The following is a 26,052-nucleotide window of genomic DNA, read 5'->3' on the forward strand; positions in this document are numbered from 1 at the left end:
GGAGGGGGGTGACACTGGGACGCCAGAGTCACTGTCTAGCCCTCTTGAGGTGTCGTGGGCTAGTCGACGAAACACTGAGGACGGAAGGTTCCCACTTGAAGACCCTAGAGATGTCCCCTACTCAGCTCAATCCAGACGGTTGTCATGGGGGCACCGCACTGTGGTTGCAGCCGTTGTGTGTGCTGACACGTGTTAACACTAGACAGAAGGAGATTTACATCACCATATGCAAAGAAGCGTAAATGGATGGAGAAGCATAGGTTACTGAAAAGCTATGTCTTAGTTGGTGCTTATCTTGGCGAAAGCCGAGTATAAATCAGCATGAAGTTTTAACATCTACTCTCATGTAATGGAAATCATTGAAGTGTACTAAGTGCACTTAAATAAAATGTATTTTAGTGCACTTTTTTAACCTAGGAATACATTATAAGTATAATTTGTAAATATTTATTATATATTATTATTATATTTTAAAATGCATTGTTGTATTTAAAATGCATTAAAGATGGTTTAAGTTTTACTAAAAGTGGTAACAAAATACCACAGTTGAGTACACTAAGATGATCTTAAGTTTATCTTAAGAAGTACTAAAGATAAGCTTTTAGTATATTAAGTACAAAATAAGTGTATGAAAATAGAGCACTTTAAGTACATTATGGAAGTGTACTAAGTGCACTTAAATAAAATGTAGTTTAGTGCACTTTTTTCACCTGGGTAGGCACACAACATTAAAGATCCAGCAGTATTTGTTTTTGGATGAGCGGAGAGGATTTTCCTTGGAACCCTCCCAAACATATCTTGTGGTAATATAGGTGTTGTTTGATACATTTTTTAGGTTTTCCGACGCCAAGACTTGAGTCTTTGGACACTCAAACTCTCCTCCTCACCTTGCATTAGGATGATATAGACACACGACCTCATCTTTAGGTGTAATGTGCGCGGTGAGAGCACTCAACAGCCGTTTTACGGCTGGTAAGACCAGCGAGAGAGAACCGCACACAGACAGGTGCACATTCCTGTCTGTGTTCGCGGTGACAGTTCCCGTGCGTGCGTCAGCACCAAGGAGAGCAATCCCTAAAAGAGCTTACACAGATAGTTCGCGTCTTTTTCAAGATGACGTTCTATCTGTGTGTTTCTGGATGTGGTCGTCACGGGATGGTCACGATTGCTGCCTCGTGTGTCTGGGCCTCGAACACGCTGAGGCGGCGTTCATGGATGAGTCATGTACCCATTGTGGGATGATGACCCTCTCGGAGCTGCGGTCGAAACTCTCGTTCCAGCAAAGGGGTGGAGTCCCTGTGCATCTGCCTTCAGGCAGATCCTCAGGAGACCTGAGGATCATGGTGAGTGCGCTTCCTTCGGGGAGCCAACCCCCTAGGAACTCTCATCCCTCTCTCGCTCCGCAGCCAGTTGAGTTACCAACCGAACGTGCTGGACCATCCTCGAGGTGTGTCCCAGTCGTTTCCTTTGGTTCTCCCCGCGACGACCAGATGTCAATCGCTGCATCGGAGGGTGGGTCAGACATCTCCGTGGACGACGGATTGGAACCGCTGCCTCCTTCGGGTGTGCCAGCGGTGCCGAGTCGGACCCAGAGATGATGGCCATGCTTTCCCGGGCCGCCAACAGGATCTCGAGTGGAACCCTCCACCATGTCCCGAGCCCTCGAGGCTGGATGATTGGTGGCGCGCGCTGGTTCTCAGCAAACCACCCCAGTGCCTTTCTTCCCGGAAGTGCACGAGGAGCTCAAGGGGACGTGGACGGCACCTTTTGCTGCCAGAACAGTCTCAGTGGCTCCTCCTCCCTCACCACCCTTGTTGGCGGGGCAGCTAAGGGATACACGCGCATCCCGCCAGTGGAACGGGCCCTAACTCCACTTGGTGCGGAGAACCGTGTCCTGCTTCCCGGGCCTGTAGGTTCTCATCGGACCTATTCACCTAAACGGTGCCGTGGAGCCAGTTGCAGGCAGGACTGGCGACCCGGAGATGGATGGGACTGCTCTCCAGGAGAAGGTGTCCTCACTGCTCCCTTCCCCGGAAGAGGGCCCGGTGAAAAAAAATTTCTGTTTGTGTTCCGCCGCTGGCCTCAAAACCAGCGGTACCCAAATTCTCAGTGATAGAGCAGTTTCCTTCATCTCTGGGTCTGAAGAGGGCCTGGAGAGCAGTGGGAGGAGAGAATCTTCACCACTCTCATCTACCTCTTCTATCGCCAGCGGGCAGCAGTGTGCGGTCCGAGAACAGCACCGAGCCGCCTCCTGCATCTCCTGCCCCGTGGAACCAGGTAAGTGTTGCACAGCACACTCCCCGCTACGGGCCGCCTTCCAGAGAGAGCCTCCCGAGCCGTGTCGCTGCCCCACTCCGGGTATGCCTACGGTCCCTTTGGTCCCGCTTGAACGGTCCCTGCAAGTCTGGTTAGCGCTCCCCAGACCGTCTTGTTGTCTCATTCGGACCATCAGGCTCGGCTATGCAACTAACACGCTGTACTTATTGAACTCTTGGTGGTGTTTTATTGAGGAAAATGATATCGCGATAATTATACTAGGCTATATCGTTTTATCTCCCAGCCCTACTTTTAAGTAAAACCCGTTCTTCTCTCTACAGAGCCCTCTATATGTTGGCTTCTGGCTCGGCGAGCAGAGCTACTTTTGGAAATGAAGAATTTCAGCCAAGCAATCAAGGATGCAGACACCATGTGCCAACTCCGTCCCTTGTGGCCAAAGGTAGGAATCTGTGTAGAAATGCACATATACAAAGCATGGGTTCAAAACCTCATAAGATTAAAAACCTTTCACACAAGTGCAAATATTCTAACAAGATTTTGAATAGAAACAAATTTAAAACATTAATCTCACAACACTATGCAATTTTAATTGCTGTGTAAATCCTCTGAGCAGCATTTTATGGTTTTGATCTTCTGCAATTGAGAGACACTTCCTGGACCTATGTTATAAATTGTATTATCATGGCTATTTAACATTACCCCTGAATAGGCGTGCCGTGCTGCATAGACAATCACTTAAACAACAGTGATTTTGAGGAAAAAAATAACATGTAAGATATAACACGCCAGTTGGATAGTGAGAGTCTGGCGAAGAAAAAATATGATGCCATCTCTCTATGGAAAAAAACAACAACAACAAAACTAAAAATTAATATAATAACTAACAGAACAATGGATTTGACATTGATGCAATATAATGTCATTTGTATCTTTATCATATTTCAACCTCCTTGTCCAAAACTGGACTTCACTACAATGTGCATCTCTGTGCTGTCCAGTGGGTCGCGGAGCTTTGCCACACAGATTTTGCTAAATAAAACCAGTGGAGTGCCAAAGAAGTAGGCTGATGAGTAATGAGTGCAAATTCGAGGTATATTAATATTTCTGAAATAATCAGCTAATATTTCTGTGGCACAAACCCATGCCTATAGAGAATTATTTGAATTTAGTGATAAAATTGAAGAGTTTGACATGAAAGATGTCACATATTTAAACATTTTTGGAATTATTGAAGGTCCTTTTAGACCTCTAAAAATACAAATATGCCTTTTTAAGGAACATTTAGCCTTTCCATTCGTGTCAAAGTTTTTTGCATGTTCACATAGCAAGTGCGACAGAAGTCACCAAGTTTTGTACTTCTGATGAAGTCAAATAAATAAATAAAATTAATATTTAAAAATTTAATTTTGTTTGGTCACTAGCAACCAAATAATACCAGAGGGTTAAATACATGTGCCCTCTGTGCATTGTTTTCTTAAAGCCAACGGATTGTGTAGGCGCCATAGTTCTTGTGCCCGTCCCTGCTGCTTGCAGCTATATTTAGAGCCCAAGCCCTGAAAGGGCGAAGGCCCTATTGTTTTCCTTAGGATTATTAGGGCCTTAGCCCTGAAAGGGTGAAGGCCCTATTGTTTTCCTTAGGATTATTAGGGCCCAAGCCCTGAAAGGGCACAGAGCCCTATTGTTTTCCTTAGGATTATTTGTTATTATTTATTTATTTATTTATTTCAAGGTTTTTGCCACTTTTGGGGCCCTTTACATGTTCAAAGTCTTGAAACTTTGCACACGGGTCAGAGCCCGCGGCCATTGGGGCCGGGCTGAAGCTGGTACCCTGGCGTGACAGGGGGGCTCGACAGCGCCCCCTGAAAAGGGGTCTAAACACTTGTCCATGTATCAAACATGCTTGTTTGTAATAATATGAAACTTGGTACACGTATAGATCTCAAAGGCTGAACAACTTTCGCACTCTTTAAGTTTTACGCCAGCCCAACAGGAAGTCGGCTATTATGGGTTGTTTGGAAAACGTTTGTTCTGGAATTTGATATACTCCTCCTATTGAATTCATCCAATCGTCACCAAACTCGTGTGCATGAAGTCAAGACCGTCAGGATGCTAAATTGCCAGCGGACTTTTGATATCTCGAACGGTTTGGCCGTGGCAAGGAAACAAATTTATGGCGAGAAAAGAGAAACACGAAACGTTATAACTTCTGCATACATTAACTGATCTTGATGAAACTTTAGGGATGAAACCAACTGGCAGCAGGAAGTGTGCCACTTTCAAAATGTTTTTGACAAAAAAGGAGGGGGGGGGGGGTAGTTTTACCTACAGTAACACAACTCAGTACGTATATTGTTCTGATCAAGCCGGATAACTTTCTAATTTACAGTCATTAGCTCCGACCAACAGGAAGTCCGATATTTTGGTTTGAATGTGGATTTCAGACAGCTACTCCTCCTAGGTGGTTTATTTTATTCACACCAAACTTTTTCAACATGATGAAAATACTTTAAAGATGCTAAATTATTAACGGATATTGAAAATCTTAAACAGTTTTGCTATGGTGAGGGATTAAAGGCATGTCAAAAAGTAAACAGAATGTGTCTATTAAAAATAGGTATATTGTGCCATCTTATGTTTTATACTATGTATAAATGTGGTTGGATAAATCTTTTTTCACTGTTAACATTTTTTAAAAGAATATTTGCTCCAAAACTATGTGAAATCATCCTGCATACTCATTTAGATAAGACAATATTGATTTAAAATTTGTATGATGTGTTTTGTGTGAGAAAGTTTTATGCGAGGAGGCGTGATCTCTCATTAATATGAATGCATTTTACACCTGAGAAAGACAAAGACCCTCCCCTAGTGGCCCTATCAGGTGCTATCAGGCCCGATCATTATGAGGAGCCTTGCACAAAGAATGAGGAGAAATTAAAAAAAGAATGGCTTTTAGATTGTCTGGATTTATTTACAACACAACATAATCTAAAGATACACAACAAAGGACAGAAAGCACATTAGGAAACACACTGATCTAAAGAAAAATACTTAAACAGTCACACATCTTTGTGCCATTCCTGTAACATAGTAGCCTACATACCTGTCATGTCCAAGGTGTTTGACTTTTCATTTTACCATGTTCATGTACAGAGACTCATGTGAAGGTTTTAGTCAGCAGGACTCATCCAGTGGCATCTGGTCCCTTTCTAATAAATAAATAAATAAACACCTGTAAACATGTTGATATCAAGTCAAACTGTAGGGCTGCACGATTCTGGGAATACTTTTTAGATTTTTCAGTCACACACACACACACACACACACACACACACACACACACACACACACACACACACACACACACACACACACACACACATATACACACCCACTGCCGTTCAAAAGTTTGGGGTCGGTATGATTTTTAATGTTTTTAAAATAAGTCACTTTATGCTCACAAAGGCTGCATTTATTTGATTAGAAATACAAAACAAACCCAGTAATATTGTGAAATAATATTTCAATGTAAATCAGCTGTTTTCTATGTAAATATATAGTAAAGTGTAATTTATTCATGTGATCAAAGCTGAATTTTCAGCATCATTACTCCAGTCTTCAGTGTCACATGATCCTTCAGAAATCAGTATAATATGATGATTTGATGCTCAAGAAACATTTTTCATTATCATCAATGTTGAAAACAGTTATTTACATTTTTATTTCAGGATTCTTTGATGAATAGAAAGTTCAAAAGAACAGCATTTATCTGAAAAATAATCTTTTGTAACATTAAACACTACCGTTCAAGACTTTGGGGTCAGTAAGAATTTTTATTTTATTTTTTGGGGAAAATAAATAAAATGGATCAATACTTGAAGACTGGAGTAATGATGCTCACAGGAATAAATTACGCTTTTTACTATATATTCACATAGAAAACAGCTCTTTTACATTGAAGTAATATTTCACAATATTACTGGGTTTGTTTTGTGTTTTTAATCAAATAAATACAGCATTGGTGAGCATAAGTGACTTCTTTTAAAAACATTAAAAATCGTACCGACCCCAAACTTTTGAACGGCAGTGTATATATGTATATGTATTTTGTTAATATATATATACGATCACCTAGTTTTTTGTGCCTTGTGTATAGGCATGTGTAGGGCTGCATAAAATAATAACAATAGCCTAGATAGCAGGCAGCCTATAAATCGTTAAAAATGATCACTTCAGTAACACTACACTAGACAAACATATATTGTTTATCATATGTTACTTCAAATATTTCTATTCGTTATGAAATGAGATGAGTTTGGCGTGAAGCCTAATGTGTGGCGTGTTTTGCTTTTCAAACACACAGCGTGACTCAGACCCAAACTCAGCACGTGCAGCGATCGAGCCACTCCAAACTATGAAATATTATTGTTACATTATTCATCTACGTTTGAGCAGATATCCACAAACACAGTATTTAACAGTAAACACAGGTCTAAACATTAAAATATTCACCATATTAGAATTAACACTCATACTAGCATACTTGTATCTCATTTCATAACATTTTAGGCTGGCACCAGTTTAGTAGCTACAATGTATGGTTTATGCAACAATAAAACACTTACTATTATGTCTCTTACCGTAAAAATTGTTCTCATAATCAAAACGTGTCCTTCTGTAAAAGTAGAGAAATACTGGAGTTGCTGATTCTTTGTTTCGAGCTGATGAGGGCATTAACAGCTCTGCGTTCCTTCACGTGGATCATTTGAATGAGAACAGTTTGCGCCCGTGGGGGTGTGGTCAAATTAAAGTTAATGAGCTTGGGCTGGAGAAACTGTACATGTCGTTGCTATCATACGGATTTCTTAAACCGAGAATATTTGTTTTTGATATGATTTACTTCATTTAAAAAAGGAGACGCGACATATTTCCCGCCCCGCTATCTGTCTGCAAGTGCTCATCTGTATTTGACTCAATTCCAAGCTTTGTAAAGACATACATTTCAAGTCTGAGTTACAGATCATTTTCTGTCGCGTTTCAGAATGAACTTCACATTGAGAGAGACGGCAGAACGCACATCATGTTTATTTTCTTTATTTTACGAAAAACACAACATTTTGTTTTTATTATGAGTGTTCACAAATAAAAGAAGACATTTAACATGACATTTAACAAGACAGCGTTTACATAATTAGCGATTTGTCATGCAAACCTTGCCCGTTCCGTTCCGACTTGGTGTGAAAGCACCCTAGACTTTTCAAGTAAGCTGTTGAAGTAGCCTTTTGTACAAGTTAGTGCCTGTTTGTTTACCTTAGTAACTGCTAGCTTGGAATTCGACCGACTAAGTGACTGAGGGTGCATTCACACTGGCAGTTTAGTTCGGTGACTAACTAATGTTAGCCCAGTGCATAACAACAATCGTTTGTACGCATATGAGCGGATGCTGAAAAAAAACAGGCGGCAAATCAAACACATTAATCGATACTCTTGCAGACGCATCGATGCATCGAATCGTCGGCTGTATAGGCTAATCGATGCATCGATACGAATCGATTAATATTTACACTCCTAATATATATATTTTTTTTATTACAAAATATGCATATAACCCATATATTTTAAATGTATTGTTGGCTTTAAATTAAATTAAGATTGTATGTTTGGTAATTGAACCTGAATGAATTTAAAATAAATGTGCTATATTTCAGATCAATATATTTGTTTTCCTTAAAATTTTAACTAACTTTATTCTCATCTGAATTATAAATCATTTATTTCTGTGTAAAATACTACCACTAAAAACACAATTGACTTTTCTTTTTTAATCAATGTAGCATGTGTAACTTAAAAATAAACAGATCAGTGCTCTGTTTGAGGACAAGAAATGAAAACCAATGAATGCAATATGATGAATGTCCAAAAGATGGCATCGACAGACTGTTTTTAAATGAGGTTGGATAAATATTTTTTTGCTTTTAAACAGCATGTGTGTGTGTGTGTGTGTGTGTGTGTGTGTGTGTGTGTGTGTGTGTGTGTGTGTGTGTGTGTGTGTGTGTGTGTGTGTGTGTGTGTGTGTGTGTGTGTGTGTGTGTGAGAGATTTTGGTTGGGTGACAGTTTGACAAGAGTTTATAGTTTGACCAAAGGACAATGTTGTGTTTTATTGCGAGTGTACACAAATACTGTATAAGTAAACAATTTGCAGTTTGAATGATGTCCTGTATGAACAAAATGACGGAGTATGTTTTTGTGTCTCCATTGTTCGATCACCACACACACACACACACACACACACACACACACACACACACACACACACACACACACACACACACACACACACACACACACACACACACAAATTGTGCATTCCAGCATTCATTTTAGCCTTAATAAAATATAATAATAAAATAGTCAACCTAACATATAAAAATTACACTGCTCTGTTTAAATAGTCAGTTGTACAATTCCTACCATTCACAGTAAGCACCGCTCCACTGTCATGTTTCCAAGCACATTTTTGCGCATGTGAAGAGGATGATTTTTCCCGTCAATTTTGGAACGTGAGTGAAGTACAAAGCCTATAATAAAGAATAGTTTAGCATCCACATACATCGCAAATGTTGAAACATTTTGATTCTAATGAGAGAATTACATGAGCCCAACACCGCTTACTTTTAACTTCTGCTTTAAATTATTTAGTTTTGGCTTGTTTATAGTTATTTTTTATTCTTTTTCTGTTCTGAATATCATTTAGTTTAAAGGATTTGTTGTGTGATTTTTTGAGTGTATCATAAAATCAGAATAATTCTCTCGTTTTAGTGATTCCCTATTTTTTTTTTTTTCATTGTTCTAATCAGGTCAGGCAAGTAAAATTCTCTGTCTTGTCCCTTAATTTAAAAAATAAAAAAATAAAAAAAATAAAAATATATATATATATATACACACACTATATTTATATAGTTATAAATATAGCTGCGAGCGACTAAAGGTATCAGGTTGTCGGTGCCACCGGCTTGGGCCCGTCATCGCTGCTCGCAGCTATATTTTATAATATTGCTGTTTTGTGTTGTTGGGCTTTAGTTACTTTTATTTACCATGTTTTCTCTTTACAGGCTCACTACATTAAGGCCACAGCGTTCAGGGGCGCTTGCCGCAGTGAAGAGGCTTTACAGGAGTATTTCTTCTGTGTGGCTTTGAAATCTGACTGGATAGCTGTAAAACTGGAGGCTCAGAAGGTACATTAATCTTTGTGTATTTGCATATGTCAGCCTTTGTCTGGCAGATCTCCTCACATGATGTTTACTCCTCTGATTTGGATGGTAATTTTAAAGCTTAATTCTAGGGCTACATGATTTAGAAAAAAAATTGCGTTTTTGTCTTATCAATTTATTTAAAAGGCAAGTTGTTTTTAAAAAGAGCTACGTGTTTGTTGTGGTGGTTTGCACTGCATCAAAGAAAGACCATTTACAAACTTATCCTCGTACACTAAATAAAGAAATGAAACCGCATAGTTAATAGAACTACTGTTTATTTTAAAATTACATTAACTTTCTGCCATTTCTTTTCAAATAAAGCTGTCATGATCCAAACATCTGTAATCGTTTGCACCTTCGAACCTATTTCAGGGAGTCCGTTCGAGACACCAGGCACTGTTTTATGCGGTTAAGAGTTTTTCTGTTAGAACGGTGTCATGTTAGCGGCCCCTAAGTTAATAACTAATGATCTTCGTAACGGAAGTGAATCAATCAAAACTAACTTTAGCTGGACAATAACTCCTAGAGCTGTGGTAAAGCCTAAACAATCTGTTACAGTAATTTCTATTATCACTGTAAAGCTGCTTTGAAACAATCCATACTGTTTTATAAATGAAGGTGACTTGACTTAGTTGGGGACACTTAATATTCAACAATAATATTGATCTGACGGTACTGATGCTGCTGTATGAGAACGATCAAATTTTTTAGCAGAACTGCTTTATAGATGAGATTTAATTTAGTAATTTTTTAGGGGTGTGACGAGACCCTTAGCTCACGAGACAAAACAGGAGATTGCGTTCACGAGAACAAGACAAGATTTCTGCTCTAAATTTTTAAGAAATCCTCAATGACAAAATTCCTTACTGGACAAATAGTAGCAGGTGCATTTTGAAATGTTTTAACTAATCATCTTGTAATGAATGTAATTTCAGTTCTACTTTTTGAGTATGAATTATCATACTTTATCATAAACTTCTGATTGAAGCTGTGTGTGACCTAATTTAACTCCTTTCCACAAATTGAACATATAAATAAAAAAGTATAAATACCAAAAATAAATAAGTCTTAAGTGCAAACAATAAGTGAAACAATCAAATTTACTCTCTCAATATTCAAAGTGCAAATAGATAGGGATGTAAATATTAATCGATTCGTATCGATCCATCGATTATCGATCAGAGAGGTTCTTCCCTCTTCACGATGACTCGCTTGCTTTAGTCCTCAGATGTAAGTCGCTTTGGATAAAAGCGTCTGCTAAATGACTAAATGTAAATGTAGGTGACATTCATTAACACTCATGCCACCGGCCTTGAGCCGTTCTCTCACGTCCTTCGGCCTTGTCCTGCTCGCCACAAATAATGATTCTGTATTCTCAATAAAAGGCAAATTATTTTTTTATTGATTTATTTGAAACTTAATAGATATCATGTAAAAATATCCAGTATTGAATCGAATAGTATCTCGGAAAATTCTTAAGTATCGAAAATAATCGAATCGTTGGCTTAAGAAATCGGTATCGAATCGAATCGTCATTAAGGCTCCGATTTACACCCCTACAAACAGAGACCAAAACAGACACCAGAGCTAAGAGGTGGCTACAACTACACAGCCCAGCCTAAGATAAAGTTTGATATTGGAAGACAGGCTATTGTAAGTTGCCTTATTTGTGTGCATCAGGGAGCTTGCGTTTTAATTTCACTCTCAAATTTGTGATCTCACGTACTCTATGTATAGGGAGCGGCAATGCTAAGCGCGCATTCTACAAGAAAAGACATTTATCAGACGTTTAGTCTCTGTTGCGCAACGAATCATCCGCCATGGTTTTGTAAGTCTGGCCTTACTCTCGTCACGCAATCAGTGAACTGTTATTCCTGCTGCACTGTGAGCTACTCTGCACTCTGTAGCTCGTGCTGGATGAGCAGAGCAGACATTTACAATAGTTTACAATTAAAGTGACCATTATCTAACTAAATGAAATGGTTATTATTTATATAATGAAAAATAAAAACAACAGTGGAGGCATGTAATGGAAACATAGCTGTGGCTTATTCTATGCTAATCTCACCACTGACTTCAGCTGAACAACAGGCGAAATGCATCATTTCCCTGTTATCACTGTCAAGCTGTTTTAAAACAATCTGTATTATATAAAGCACTATATAAATGATGGTGACTTGACTTCTGCTGCACATTGTACTTATTTTTGCACGTATTTGTCTCTTTGAAGTGATTTCAATCATATTTCAAGCAATTCTAAATCAACATGGTAGACAGTATGCAACTGAAGCGTCTCAGCTGAAGGAAATTATCCATTACTTATCTGCTTCAATATATAGGCCAAATTTTCTTATCGGGTCGATAACAGTTACATTCAAAATTAACATATATCAGCCGATACTAATATGGTGGCAGATATATTTGTAACGCGGTGCGGTTGAAGTAAAGATGAGGCAGGATCCAACTGCAGCACACGCTTTAATTAACAAACTACAAACTTTACAACAAGCAAGACTGGATACAGGGCCCGGGAACAGGAACAACCAACATCACGTTAAACAATAGACAAGAACTCACAAAGACAAGACTGAAACACAGGGCTTAAATAATCAGGGACAAACGAGCTAAACAAGGGGGCGTGGGAAATCGGAAACACCTGGGATAACTAATAGACAAGACAGGGAACCATAGAACAAGACAGGGCACAAAACCACATCGTAACATAGCCCCCTCCCTATGGGCGGCTCCCGACGCCCATCAAAACAAGCAAAAAAGTTCAGGAGGGCGGTCCTGGGGGAGGGACGGGGGTCCAGGCCCGCACTGGGAACCGGGACCAGGACACGGGCAAGGCGAGCCTGGGCCGTGGAGTATGGGTGACAAGGGCGGAGCAGGGCATGCCGGCGGCAAGGGCGAAGCAGATCGTGACGGCTGCCAGGGCGGAGCAGGGAGGGATGGCGGCCAGGGCGGAGCCTGCTTGGCAGGGGACCAGGGCGGAGCACACTTGGCAGGAATCCAGGGCGGAGCACACTTGGCAGGGGACCAGGGCGGAGCACACTCGGCAGGGGACCAGGGCGTAGCACACTTGGCAGGGGACCAGGGCATAGGAGGCTCAGGTGAAGATAGCACCGACAAGGTCCATGTCAGTGCTGCCTCCATGGCCCTCTCAGGGTACTGCCCCCCCCCCCCCCCCAAAAAAGCTTGAAGGACACAGGTAAGACGAGGCGCAGAGGCGGGGCCGGCAGGGCGAGGCGCAGAGGCGGGGCCGGCAGGGCGAGGAGTCTGGTTACGCTCACCGGAGCCTGGCGAGCCGAACAAGTCCTCCTTCTACCTCTTCCTGTGACGGCGAGTCACTGGGCTAGATACCCTCATTTGGCTAGATTCACTCACTTGGTTCGATTCAGCACTGGACGCACTTGTCTCACTTGATTCGGCACTTGACTCACTTGACTTGGCACTTGACTCACTTGATTCACTTGACTCGGCACTTGACTCACTTGACTCGGCACTTGACTCACTTGACTTGGCACTTGACTCACTTGACTCGGCACTTGACTCACTTGACTCGACACTTGATTCACTTGACTTGGCACTTGACTCACTTGGCTCGGCACTTGACTCATTTGACTCACTTTACTCGGCACTTGATTCACTTGACTCGGCACTTGATTCACTTGATTCGGCACTTGACTCACTTGACTTGGCACTTGACTCACTTGACTCGGCACTTGTTTCACTTGACTCGGCACTTGATTCACTTGACTTGGCACTTAACTCACTTGACTCACTTGACTCGGCACTTGACTCACTTGACTCGGCACTTGACTCACTTGACTCGGCACTTGACTCGGCACTTGACTCACTTGACTCGGCACTTGACTCACTTGATTCGGCACTTGACTCGGCACTTGATTCACTTGACTCACTTGACTCGGCACTTGACTCACTTGACTCACTTGACTCGGCACTTGATTCACTTGATTCGGCACTTGACTCACTTGACTTGGCACTTGACTCACTTGACTCGGCACTTGTTTCACTTGACTCGGCACTTGATTCACTTGACTTGGCACTTAACTCACTTGACTCACTTGACTCGGCACTTGACTCACTTGACTCGGCACTTGACTCACTTGACTCGGCACTTGACTCGGCACTTGACTCACTTGACTCGGCACTTGACTCACTTGATTCGGCACTTGACTCGGCACTTGATTCACTTGACTCACTTGACTCGGCACTTGACTCACTTGACTCACTTGACTCGGCACTTGATTCACTTAACTCGGCACTTGACTCACTTGGCTCGGCACTTGATTCACATGACTCGGCACTTGACTCACTTGACTCACTTGACTCGGCACTTGATTCACTTGACTCACTTGACTCGGCACTTGACTCACTTGACTCGGCACTTGACTCACTTGACTTGGCACTTGACTCACTTGACTCACTTGAGTCGGCACTTGATTCACTTGACTCGGCACTTAATTCACTTGACTCGGCACTTGATTCACTTGACGACTCACTTGATTCGGCACTTGACTCACTTGACTAGGCACTTGACTCACTTGACTCGGCACTCGACTCACTTGACTCGGCATTTGACTCACTTGACTCGGCACTCGACTCACTTGACTCGGCACTTGATTCACTTGACTCGGCACTTGACTCACTTGACTCACTTGACTCGGCACTTGATTCACTTGACTCGGCACTTGACTCACTTGATTCTGCACTTGACTCACTTGACTCGGCACTTGATTCACTTGGCTCGGCACTTGACTCACTTGACTCACCATACTCGGCACTTGATTCACTTGACTCGGCACTTGACTCACTTGACTCACTTGACTCGGCACTTGATTCACTTGGCTCGGCACTTGATTCACTTGACTCGGCACTTGACTCACTTGATTCGGCACTTGACTCACTTGACTCGGCACTTGATTCACTTGACGACTCAAGTGATTCGGCACTTGACTCACTTGACTAGGCACTTGACTCACTTGACTCGGCACTCGACTCACTTGACTCGGCATTTGACTCACTTGACTCACTTGACTCGGCACTCGACTCACTTGACTCGGCACTTGATTCACTTGACTCGGCACTTGATTCACTTGATTCGGCACTTGACTCACTTGACTCAGCACTTGATTCACTTGGCTCGGCACTAGACTCACTTGACTCACCATACTCGGCACTTGATTCACTTGACTCGGCACTTGATTCACTTGACTCGGCACTTGACTCACTTGATTCACTTGACTCGGCACTTGACTCACTTGACTCACTTGAGTCGGCACTTGATTCACTTGACTCGGCACTTAATTCACTTGACTCGGCACTTGATTCACTTGACGACTCACTTGATTCGGCACTTGACTCACTTGACTAGGCACTTGACTCACTTGACTCGGCACTCGACTCACTTGACTCGGCATTTGACTCACTTGACTCGGCACTCGACTCACTTGACTCGGCACTTGATTCACTTGACTCGGCACTTGACTCACTTGACTCACTTGACTCGGCACTTGATTCACTTGACTCGGCACTTGACTCACTTGATTCTGCACTTGACTCACTTGACTCGGCACTTGATTCACTTGGCTCGGCACTTGACTCACTTGACTCACCATACTCGGCACTTGATTCACTTGACTCGGCACTTGACTCACTTGACTCACTTGACTCGGCACTTGATTCACTTGGCTCGGCACTTGATTCACTTGACTCGGCACTTGACTCACTTGATTCGGCACTTGACTCACTTGACTCGGCACTTGATTCACTTGACGACTCAAGTGATTCGGCACTTGACTCACTTGACTAGGCACTTGACTCACTTGACTCGGCACTCGACTCACTTGACTCGGCATTTGACTCACTTGACTCACTTGACTCGGCACTCGACTCACTTGACTCGGCACTTGATTCACTTGACTCGGCACTTGACTCACTTGACTCGGCATTTGACTCACTTGACTCACTTGACTCGGCACTCGACTCACTTGACTCGGCACTTGATTCACTTGACTCGGCACTTGATTCACTTGACTCACTTGACTCGGCACTTGATTCACTTGACTCGGCACTTGACTCACTTGATTCGGCACTTGACTCACTTGACTCAGCACTTGATTCACTTGGCTCGGCACTAGACTCACTTGACTCACCATACTCGGCACTTGATTCACTTGACTCGGCACTTGATTCACTTGACTCGGCACTTGACTCACTTGACTCACTTGATTCGTCACTTGACTCACTTGACTCGGCACTTGATTCACTTGACTCGGCACTTGATTCACTTGACTCGGCACTTGATTCACTTGACTCGGCACTTGACTCACTTGACTCACTTGACTCGGCACTTGATTCACTTGACTCGGCACTTGACTCACTTGATTCTGCACTTGACTCACTTGACTCGGCACTTGATTCACTTGGCTCGGCACTTGACTCACTTGACTCACCATACTCGGCACTTGATTCACTTGACTCGGCACTTGATTCACTTGACTCGGCACTTGACTCACTTGACTCGGCACTTGATTCACTTGACTCGGCACTTGACTCACTTGACTCGGCACTTGATTCACTTGGCTCGGCACTTGACTCACTTGACTCGGCACTTGATTCACTTGGCTCGGCACTTGACTCACTTGACTCACCATACTCGGCACTTGATTCACTTGACTCGGCACTTGACTCACTTGACTCACTTGATTCGTCACTTGACTCACTTGACTCGGCACTTGATTCACTTGACTCGGCACTTGATTCACTTGGCTCGGCACTTGACTCACTTGACTCACCATACTCGGCACTTGATTCACTTGACTCGGCACTTGATTCACTTGACTCGGCACTTGACTCACTTGATTCGTCACTTGACTCACTTGACTCGGCACTTGATTCACTTGGCTCGGCACTTGACTCACTTGACTCGGCACTTGACTCACTTGATTCGGCACTTGACTCACTTGACTCGGCATTTGATTCACTTAACTCGGCACTTGACTCACTTGGCTCGGCACTTGATTCACTTGACTCGGCACTTGATTTACTTGACTCGGCAGTTGACTCACTTGATTTGACTCGCTTGTGGAGCGCGGTCTCGGCAGGGCTGGAGTGAAACACGGGTTCGGCTGAGCAGACGTGAAGCGCGGGCTTGTGGAGCGTGGTCTCGGCAGAGCTGAAGTGAAACGCGGGTTCGGCTGAGCAGACGTGAAGCGCGGGCTTGTGGAGCGTGGTCTCGGCAGAGCTGAAGTGAAGCGCGGGCGAGACTGGGCTGACGTGAAGCGCAGGCTCTCGGAGCTTGTCCTCCACGCCCGCGGTAAACGAAGAGCCGCTCCACAACAGGGCCAAGTCGATATACCACTCTAAAGACCCGTGCGGATCAGGTTCGGGTATCTGAGACCCGAGAGGTTCCGATAATCCCCCGTGGAAGAAGATCTTCAAGCACTGTGTGCTCGTTTGCGCGAGATGCGCCAGCTCGAGGAATTCTGTGACATAATCCTCGATGGCGCGATTCTCCTGGCGAAGACAGAGAATCTGGACGTCAACTGGACTCCAGAAAGGCATGGCTGCTGGATCACGATTTGGTGAGTTCTTATGTAACACGGTCCGGTTGAAGTAAAGATGAGGCAGGATCCAACTGCAGCACACGCTTTAATTAACAAACTACAAACTTTACAACAAGCAAGACTGGATACAGGGCCCGGGAACAGGAACAACTAACATCACGTTAAACAATAGACAAGAACTCACAAAGACAAGACTGAAACACAGGGCTTAAATAATCAGGGACAAACGAGCTAAACAAAGGGGCGTGGGAAATCAGAAACACCTGGGATAACTAATAGACGAGACAGGGAACCATAGAACAAGACAGGGCACAAAACCACATCATAACAATATTGTGCATTCCACATTTTTCAACTCCGCTTCAATCTTCTTCCTGCATGTATCATACAGTTTTGGGATGATTTCATTAAAGAGAGTTTTAGGATAAGATTTTTAAAGCCATCTTTTTTCATACTGTTAACAGTATGTGTTAACAGTATGAAAAACTGTTAACAGGCACCGTATCTTTAGCCATTTAGCGTATGACACCTGTTATTTTGCAGTAAGATTTATCATTGGGTTTGACGCTTTCAAATGCTTGAATAATTAAAGTTTGCTTGGCGGTCAGTTTGCAACGACCCAGTCTGTTTATCCGTGGACTTTTTAACAATACATCCATCATCGAATTGTCTGTGATGCTTCTGCAGGTGTGATAGAGGTTGTTTGTGTTGTCTCGCAAGGTTGACACAGATATTCGACAGGTTTTACTAAGTACTTGCATTTTTTAAGCACGCCAGAACTTTTAAGCTCATGATACCCTTGTTTCGGAGATGAACTACTACACCTAATCTTTTCCGAATCACGTTATTCGCTTGTTATTCACTCAGTGTCAATGTAAGGTGTTACATTACTGTTGTACAACTGTATCTGTGTTTCTACAGATCCTGAGTCACATGTTCTCTTCAGTCTTTCTGAATGAGGGTCTGGCTACGTTCCTGCAACCCCTTCCAGCTGGCCCATCCCCTCGTATCAAACCCTCATCCCTCCTCAGTTCTCTTCATTCCTCTCTTCATAGAGATGGAGCCAAAGCAGGCTGCTCCAAGGTTTACTGCATATGTGTTCACAGATACAATTAATTTCAACAATTTGCTACAATGAAGATATCACACTGACCCCCGGTTTCACAGACAAGGCTTAAGCGCCTAGACTAAAAAGCATATTTGAGCTGTTTTAACTTTAAGCAACTGACAAATATTCAAATCTTTTTTGTCTCAAGATGCACACCAGTAATGTTTTTTTTCTTTCGATGAAACGTTTATTAAAGCTACTTAAATACCCTAATTGAACTAAGGCCTAATCCTGGCTTAGTTTAAGCCCTGTCTGTGAAACCAGGCCTTAATGTTAATAAAACTAATTTAGCTTTTCAGCTATTTTTAGAATCATAGCATAGGACCACTGCATCATCAATGCTACAACCATTTTTTTTCTTTTTTTTTCTTAGGAACAAACACTCGGTTGCAGTAATTTCAAAGATGGGAAATCTTATATTTTACAAAGATCTGAAAATGTAAACTCTGTTGTCCTCTCTTCACTTTTTGTTCCACCCGCCCTAAAAAGGAAATGGACAGAAGATGCTAAGGACTTTGAACCACCCAGCAAACAGCTCAAAGAAGGTATGGGGTTTAAATCCATGAATTATTCAGCTGGGGAAAAATAATTATTAATTTGAACAAATATTGTGAAGTAAAGAATTTTGTACTTTGCGCTAAGATCTCTGTGGCTGGTGGTACAAATCTTTTTTCTTTTCTTTTTTTTTTTCTCCATTTGCTTCATTCCCAGACGAGGCGAATTCATCCAAAACTCTCTCTACTTTTTCTCGGGAAAGGCAAGTTCCATCGCAGCTTTTGGACAGTGCAGACTTTGAATGTTCTCTCTGCATGAGGTAATAATAAATTCTCTCTTGAAAATAATTTTTAATTTTGTATACATATAAAACATCCTCACTCATTGCAGACTGTTTTATGAGCCTGTCACCACACCCTGTGGACATACTTTCTGCCTCAAATGTTTGGAGCGCTGCTTGGACCACAACCCTAACTGTCCCCTGTGTAAGGAGAACCTCTCTGAGGTAAATATGAGGCCTATTTACACTAGTCACTTAATGTGTTTTTACTGATCAGATAGCTATCCAATTTGTTAAAACGGTTTAATTTTCACTTGGCCACATAATGTGTCTCCGTAAAGTTCGCGTCACCAAAAGCAACAGATATGCGGTGCAATTTGTTCATCATCAGCTTTTTTCAAGATCGAAAAGACTGCAAAAGGAGAGAGAGCTGCGCCAGTGTTGGGGGAGAATATTTTAATGAAAATAACTGGGTTGAGTCTTCAGGATGTGATGCCGAATATTGAATTTCCTTTGCAGCAATTTGCGCATCTGCTTGCAGAAGAAAGATGCTCAACTGTTCATCTCTGTTGGGCCATATCTGTGGAGATGCGTGTTGCGGTAGCGCAGCCATATCTGGCTACTGGGAGCTGGTATTTTGGACCATTTTGGAGGGAGTAAATTTGAGTTATATGGCTTCAACAACCAGATACATTTACATTTGTACAGTTGGGTCTGAAATGCGTCTGAAACAACCTCCTGAATTGGTTTGAGCGATCGGATTTAAATCAGTCTCTAAAGTGTTTCAGAGGGCATTTAAACCTGGTCTTTTCATGATCAGAGAAAACGCATGAACTGACCAGGTGTAAATAGGCCCATGAATAGTGAAAAATAGCTAAGTTGAAACTGAAAATCCTTATGTTGAAAATTGGTATTTATTATCTTGTGGATGTCCTAACATATCCTCTAAAACAGTGATTGTCAACCGTTGGGCCGCCCCAGCTAACAAAAATACGTGACTGTACGTAACTGCAATGTAATCTGGTGACCAAACTTGCGTCGTGGGAACCGGAAAAGTGAAATTCCTGGATTCGTTGCTATGAAATAACTTTGTAACATTGTCAGTAAGTAACTGCGACGTCGTGGATCAACAGTCGCGTGTTGGTAACCATTTGGTCGTTTTAGTTTTTAATTAATATAATATGGGCGGACATGCAGTGGTCCAATTTAACTTGTCCTCATTTGCCCAAAACTATTTTAGAGACTTTTTCAACGACATATGAAATATACAGAATATGATGCATTCAGTTCATTTACTATAGAACAAAGCACAAACAGAAAAAACAGTATGCAAACAGGTTTATAAACATTTAAATGAACAAGGTTTTCCCCAGAAGCTTGAACATCAAAATACTCCCCCCCACGTCTTCATTTAGGATGAAATTAGAAAATTAATCTGACCAACCATTGGACAAGAAATGCTGATTGGGTCAACAGGGTCCAGCCATTGTTAATTATTAGATATCACTTGATTACACAGTTTACATAGTTACAACACTTGATTATACAAGTTAAAAGCATAGAAGCATTAATAATAGTAAAGTTTTTGAAAATAAGTCTATTCTGCTCATCAATGCTGTATTTATTTGATCAAAACATTTATTTGATCTGTATTTATTTGAAAAAAACTGTAATATTGTGAAATATAATTACAATGTAAAATAATGGTTTTCTATTTTAATATACTTTAAAATATAATTTAATCCTGTGATGCAAAGCTGAATTTTCAGCATCATTAATCCAGTCTTCAGTGTCACATGATGTATTATAAACATGAATAAATTACACTTTACTCTATATATTCACATAGAAAACAGCTGTTTTACATTATAATAATATTTCACAATATTACTGTTTTTTTTGTCAAAGAAATGCAAGCTTGATGAGCAGAAGAGACTATTTCAAAAAATATTAAAAATAGTAATGTTTCCAAACTTTTGCCCGGTACTGTATATTGATTTTATACAAAATAAATAGTAGTTAATAAGATTGATGTGGTTTGGCATTGATAAAATGTGCTTGAAAAAACATGATCAGAATATCGACTCAAATTATGCATACACTGTATTATATCTAGTATTATTGAAGCAAAACAGAGTCCCTATAACAGTGCAATTTGTATATGTAAGTCTTCGAGAAAATGTTTTAGGAGTTACAAACTTGTATTTTTTTTTCCTTTCTCTCTCACAAACACAACACACCAGTTACACCTTTTTAAATTCTTCATTGCAGGTGCACAAATCCCATTCTACAAATTACCAAACTCATAGGGTCACATTTTTGTTGAGAACATTTTGGCCGATCATGCACATTTCTTTGTGTATAATTTTGTGAATCATCTATACTGTTTGGCTATTCTCATGTGGTCAGACTTCACTTTTCATTCCATAGACTTCCATTAATTTACAAGTGAATGTGGGAGATTGGAAATGCTAGCTCTCGCAAAAACAAAAAGTTTTGTATTTTACTGCATTCCAGTTGAAGTCTGGTGAACTCTTGCCTGCGAATTTGCTCTACATAATAACGTGTGACCAGATCAATACATGAAGGTATGACCTCTTTGGCTGATTTAAAAGAATTATATGTTTGTTGTAAAGTCATATCGTCTAACCCCTTGTGTGACGGCAGCTTAAATGTGAGCATATACACATCTTATTTATTTGTGCACCTCCAGTGAAGAATTTGAAAAGCTGTAACTTCTGTGTTGTTTGGGGGAGAGAAAAAAGTTTGATTTACTGATGTGTGACTTTACACCTACAGATTCCACTGCCACAGGTGCTCAGTTTTGCTATAATAATACCCTGAAAGAACATGGTAGTAATCAGCCATCCATGGAAAAGCAGAGGTCGTGTGGTGTACAGGTACATCTGTCCAGGCCAACATCTGTTCAGGCCAATATCTGATGCCTTGATGCCTTCCGCTGGAGATCCCAGAAAACCTGCAATGAAAAAAATAGTATAGTTCAAGATCTATCCTACATACATCTCATCTGGTAGCACAAATTATCATTCCAGGTTCAATTTAAGATATTCTCAATATTAGGGCTGCACGATATTGAATAACTTAAATACAATATTTTGTTTTTCTGCTATATATATTGCGATATAAAAAATATTTAACCAGATTATTTATTTAGGTCTATTTGAAAATAACTAATTATTTTGACTTAATTTTGCGTGCATGTACCCGTTTATGCTCAAAAGAAAGAGAAAGAGAACTGAATTGTGCATTCACGTGCCGTCTTCATGGCTCTGTGTGTGCACGTGAGTCCTCTTGCGCTTGATGCCTGACTCGACTTAAAAACACATGCAAATGATAAACTTTCAGTCTATGATGGTTAAACTTTGCAATTAATCTGCAAATTAAATGCGTTCCAAACCGCGGGACAACTGGCCCATACGGATCACAGATAAACTACAATCCCTATACATGACAACGCACATCCTGCGACGGACTGTCGTGATTGTGCACAATGCGATATTCATGCTAAAACGATATATCGTGCAGACCTACTCAATATACAATATTTGGGGCATGATATTGCCCAAAAGAAATTATTTCAACTGGCCCCTCTGAATATTCCTTTATGGCATTTTGTGAAAGGTCCAGAGAACTTGTCACGTTTTCTTGTCATTTTCATATAAGATTAACAGTTAATGCCAAACATGAATCGATACTTATCGATACTTCGGTCTTCCTTAATTTGCCCCAGGGCCCGTTTAATACCGGGTTTCGAGACCCATCCCTACATATGGGTGAGTTCATATGGATGAAAGCCTGTTGTGTTCTGTCTCTTCATTTGTGATAATTTATTGTGAAACTCACCTTCTTCATTTACTGAGGGTGGATGACATCAAGATCTTGTCCTGAAGAATCACAGGGCCAAACGCTATGGATTACATCTCATCCGGTGACAAGAGCATAGCCATAACTTTAAGGACTCTGATGATATCTTTACCCCCTGATATTGCATTGAGAATATAAATTCAAACATTTTAAAGGCTAAGAGTATGAGCCATGCGTAAGCTGGCCAGATATCTGTGAAAAATAACTTGCGTGCTTAAAGTTGTCGACCCCTTGAATCACATTCAGCATTTATAAGTGAAAAGAATTTCAGTATAAAATACAAATATAAATACCTTTGAGTTGGACAGTTTTGTGTCTGTCTCATTGGCCAACATAATTCAAAACAGACCTAGAGAAATAAAATAAAATATACCAATGACCATGATATCCTGTTATCATAATAGTTAAATTAATTATTATAACTATGACCATTAAAACATCATATTTGTAGTCCTATTATTTAGCCTACAGGCTTCTCAAGAACAATCTCACTGAAAAAACCTGGGGTTAATGATTTTAAAATGTGTGACTTCTTTCAAAAGCATACATCTTACAGCCCCCAAACTTTTGAACAGTAATGCACTGTATGTTTGAGGTTTTGCTTACGAATCATATGGTTCATAGCCATGGAGATTTCTTTGGAAAGGGGGTGCAGCAGGCCATCAACATAATGATCTAGGAACATAACATGCAATTTGTCATAGAACCAACATGTTGCTGGTATGTTAATTAGTATGTTAAATAGGATTTACAATAGAACATAGGGTTTATTACAAGGAACCAAGCTTCGAACAGAGGTGAAATGTTGTGGAGTTTTTTTCTGTCCTTCCTGAAATATTTTTAATCAATATTTGTAAGTGACGTCACTGAATAACAGTACAGTGCATTATTTTAGGTTAAATAAATTGGCTTACTTCCAATCACCCATTGACAAATTACCAGCAAAACAAAACTATCAAAAACTTTTATCTACACAAAGATGTGGTTAAACCCCCCAAACTTAAATAAACAAGAGCTAAGTCTGTAGAGTTAGCCTTAAAGGGGTGGTTTACTGCTTTTTTTCTTTGCATGATTGTGTTTATGGGGTGCAATATAACATGTCTAAGTGTGTGTTTTTTTTAAAAAGCCTTATTTTTCATAAATTTCACCTTTATTGTAAGCCGCTTTCTCCTCTGTCATTTGAACGACCGGTTGACTTCCTGATTCTATGATACCACTCCCTCAGAAACAGGCAATGGGCTTAGATTGGTTAGTTGGGCCGGTGTGTTGTAATTGGCTAAACTGCGTAGTGCACGTAGTCCGGAAACTTCACGCCCATTACCTTTAAAGGCGAAAGCTGCATGTGCTCCGGTCCAATGTAAATAGTGTCAATAGCCTACTGCCGTATCAGTTTGAGCCAGAATCAGACCCAGAAAGAGGCAGTAAAGAGAGTCAAGCAGAACCTCCCCACGGCTCTTACAAAACGTTTCTGAATGGTACATTTTATTAGGGGCCAAGCACCTATTGTAATTGTTCCGGTTCTTATTAGGGGCCAAGCACCGAAGGTGCGGAGGCACCTATTGTATCTGTTCCGGTTCTTATTAGGGGCCACCTATTGTATCTGTTCCGGTTCCTATTAATATTATTCTTCTTCCGACTGGGCGTCTATGGCAGCCCATAGAACCATTTGCGGGAAAGTTGTTTTGGTTTGACATTCTGATAGAGGACAGTCCCAACATTAAATGCACCAATTGTGGTGTCTCTAACCCATTGCCTCTAGCGCCACCACCTGTCCAAAATTTCACTTTTATTATGCTAATAACTTTTGAACCGTAAGGCCTATCAACAAAATTATTTTTTCCTCTCATTCCGGAGCTCATGCCGATTCGATTGCACGTCATTTTCCGTCATAAAAATATGGCCGCCATTTTGAATTGTTCAAAAAAACGACTTTTTCGAACTCGTTCTAGACGGTTTGTCCGATTTTCACCAAAATCGCACCAGATCATCTTCAGGCAGTGGGAACAAAAAGTTATGGAATTTATTATGTTTATTTATTGAGGCATGGCTCATTATTTATTAAAAGTTATGGTTATGGCAAAATGCCACCCCTGCACGTGGTAGCAAGGGGGTAATCCATCAGCCGGAAGTTGAAGCCTCGCGGGAGCCGCCATTGTAGCAGAACTTCACCTGCTATTAGCATTCCATTGACTCCCATTCATTTTGGCGTCACTTTGACAGCGAATAACTTTACATCTGAGGCGTCAAAAGACTTCATTTGTCCATTATTTATTTCTAAATAAACACGACAATGTATAAAAGGCTCCATTACTTTGTATCTTACGTTATGGCCCCGTAGAAGCCGTTTTTTGTTAAAAACAGGCTAACGATTGCGTCATAACCACGCGTCTTTATATCGCACAATAGAGAAATTACCGTATTGACAGAAGGAGAAGCACGCAGGCAATCTTTTACTGTCTATGAGGCAATCGGGGGGACATAGAGGCATAAAGTCAAGGGAGAAGCCCATAGATAGAGTTTCCATAAAAACAACGGGACAAAATATTTCAACAACGTTTTTGAGGAATTAGGTGATTCAGATTTGTTTTGCCACAGCTACTAGATGATGTAGGCTACAACTGTCAGACTGTCATCACGCTCAGTTTGAGCCTGCGCAGTCGCTCAGCCATCAGACAGGAAGTGCAATAATCAGGCTTCAGTCTTCTCCGTTGAAATCAATGGGGTCGCTGTGTCCATTTCTTTTACTGTCTATGCGTGATAGTGGGACAAAGTGACACTTAGTTTTAGAATTTAACTAACGTTGCAGTTTCGTTGCCAGTAAGTCATGAAATTACCAAGTTATTACGAATAGAGTACGTATCTGGAATGTTGTTGGTTATCTTATAACCTTAGGAGGACGTACTGACAACGTTGTGAGTTGGTAATATGATGTAATGAAATTACAAGCATGCGACGTAGTTTCGTTGTCAATTAGTAAAGTCATGACGTGACCAAAAAGTAAGAATATATTACGTAACTGTTACGTCGTGTGTTAGCTGGGTTTACACCTGGTCACTTCATGTGTTTTTACTGATCAGATAGATATCCGATTTATCAAAACGATTCTCATAGAAAATAATGTGTTCGAATTTTAAAGCCTCTTGTCCGGTGCGACCCCCTTA

The 26,052-nt window shown here is 41.1% G+C and overlaps 1 protein-coding gene across 2 annotated transcripts in view; it reads left to right on the plus strand.

The window, feature by feature from the left end:
* The window catches only part of lonrf2 (LON peptidase N-terminal domain and ring finger 2), a 126,619-nt gene that overhangs the window by 52,601 nt on the left and 47,966 nt on the right, over positions 1–26,052 (plus strand). The window contains exons 2-7 of one of the 2 annotated variants that reach the window (XM_077232288.1): positions 2,598–2,716; positions 9,391–9,513; positions 18,045–18,206; positions 18,605–18,776; positions 18,943–19,045; positions 19,117–19,231. In XM_077232288.1, coding sequence (XP_077088403.1) covers positions 2,598–2,716; positions 9,391–9,513; positions 18,045–18,206; positions 18,605–18,776; positions 18,943–19,045; positions 19,117–19,231 — 794 coding nt within the window. Of the gene's footprint in view, positions 1–2,597; positions 2,717–9,390; positions 9,514–18,044; positions 18,222–18,604; positions 18,777–18,942; positions 19,046–19,116; positions 19,232–26,052 lie in introns of both variants that reach the window. The other variant, XM_077232287.1, reaches the window with a different exon arrangement.

This window comes from Siphateles boraxobius, unplaced genomic scaffold (genome assembly GCF_051911475.1).
Source record: "Siphateles boraxobius isolate OS27281-9 unplaced genomic scaffold, OSU_SipBor_1 17, whole genome shotgun sequence".
NCBI classification, from domain to species: domain Eukaryota; kingdom Metazoa; phylum Chordata; class Actinopteri; order Cypriniformes; family Leuciscidae; genus Siphateles; species Siphateles boraxobius.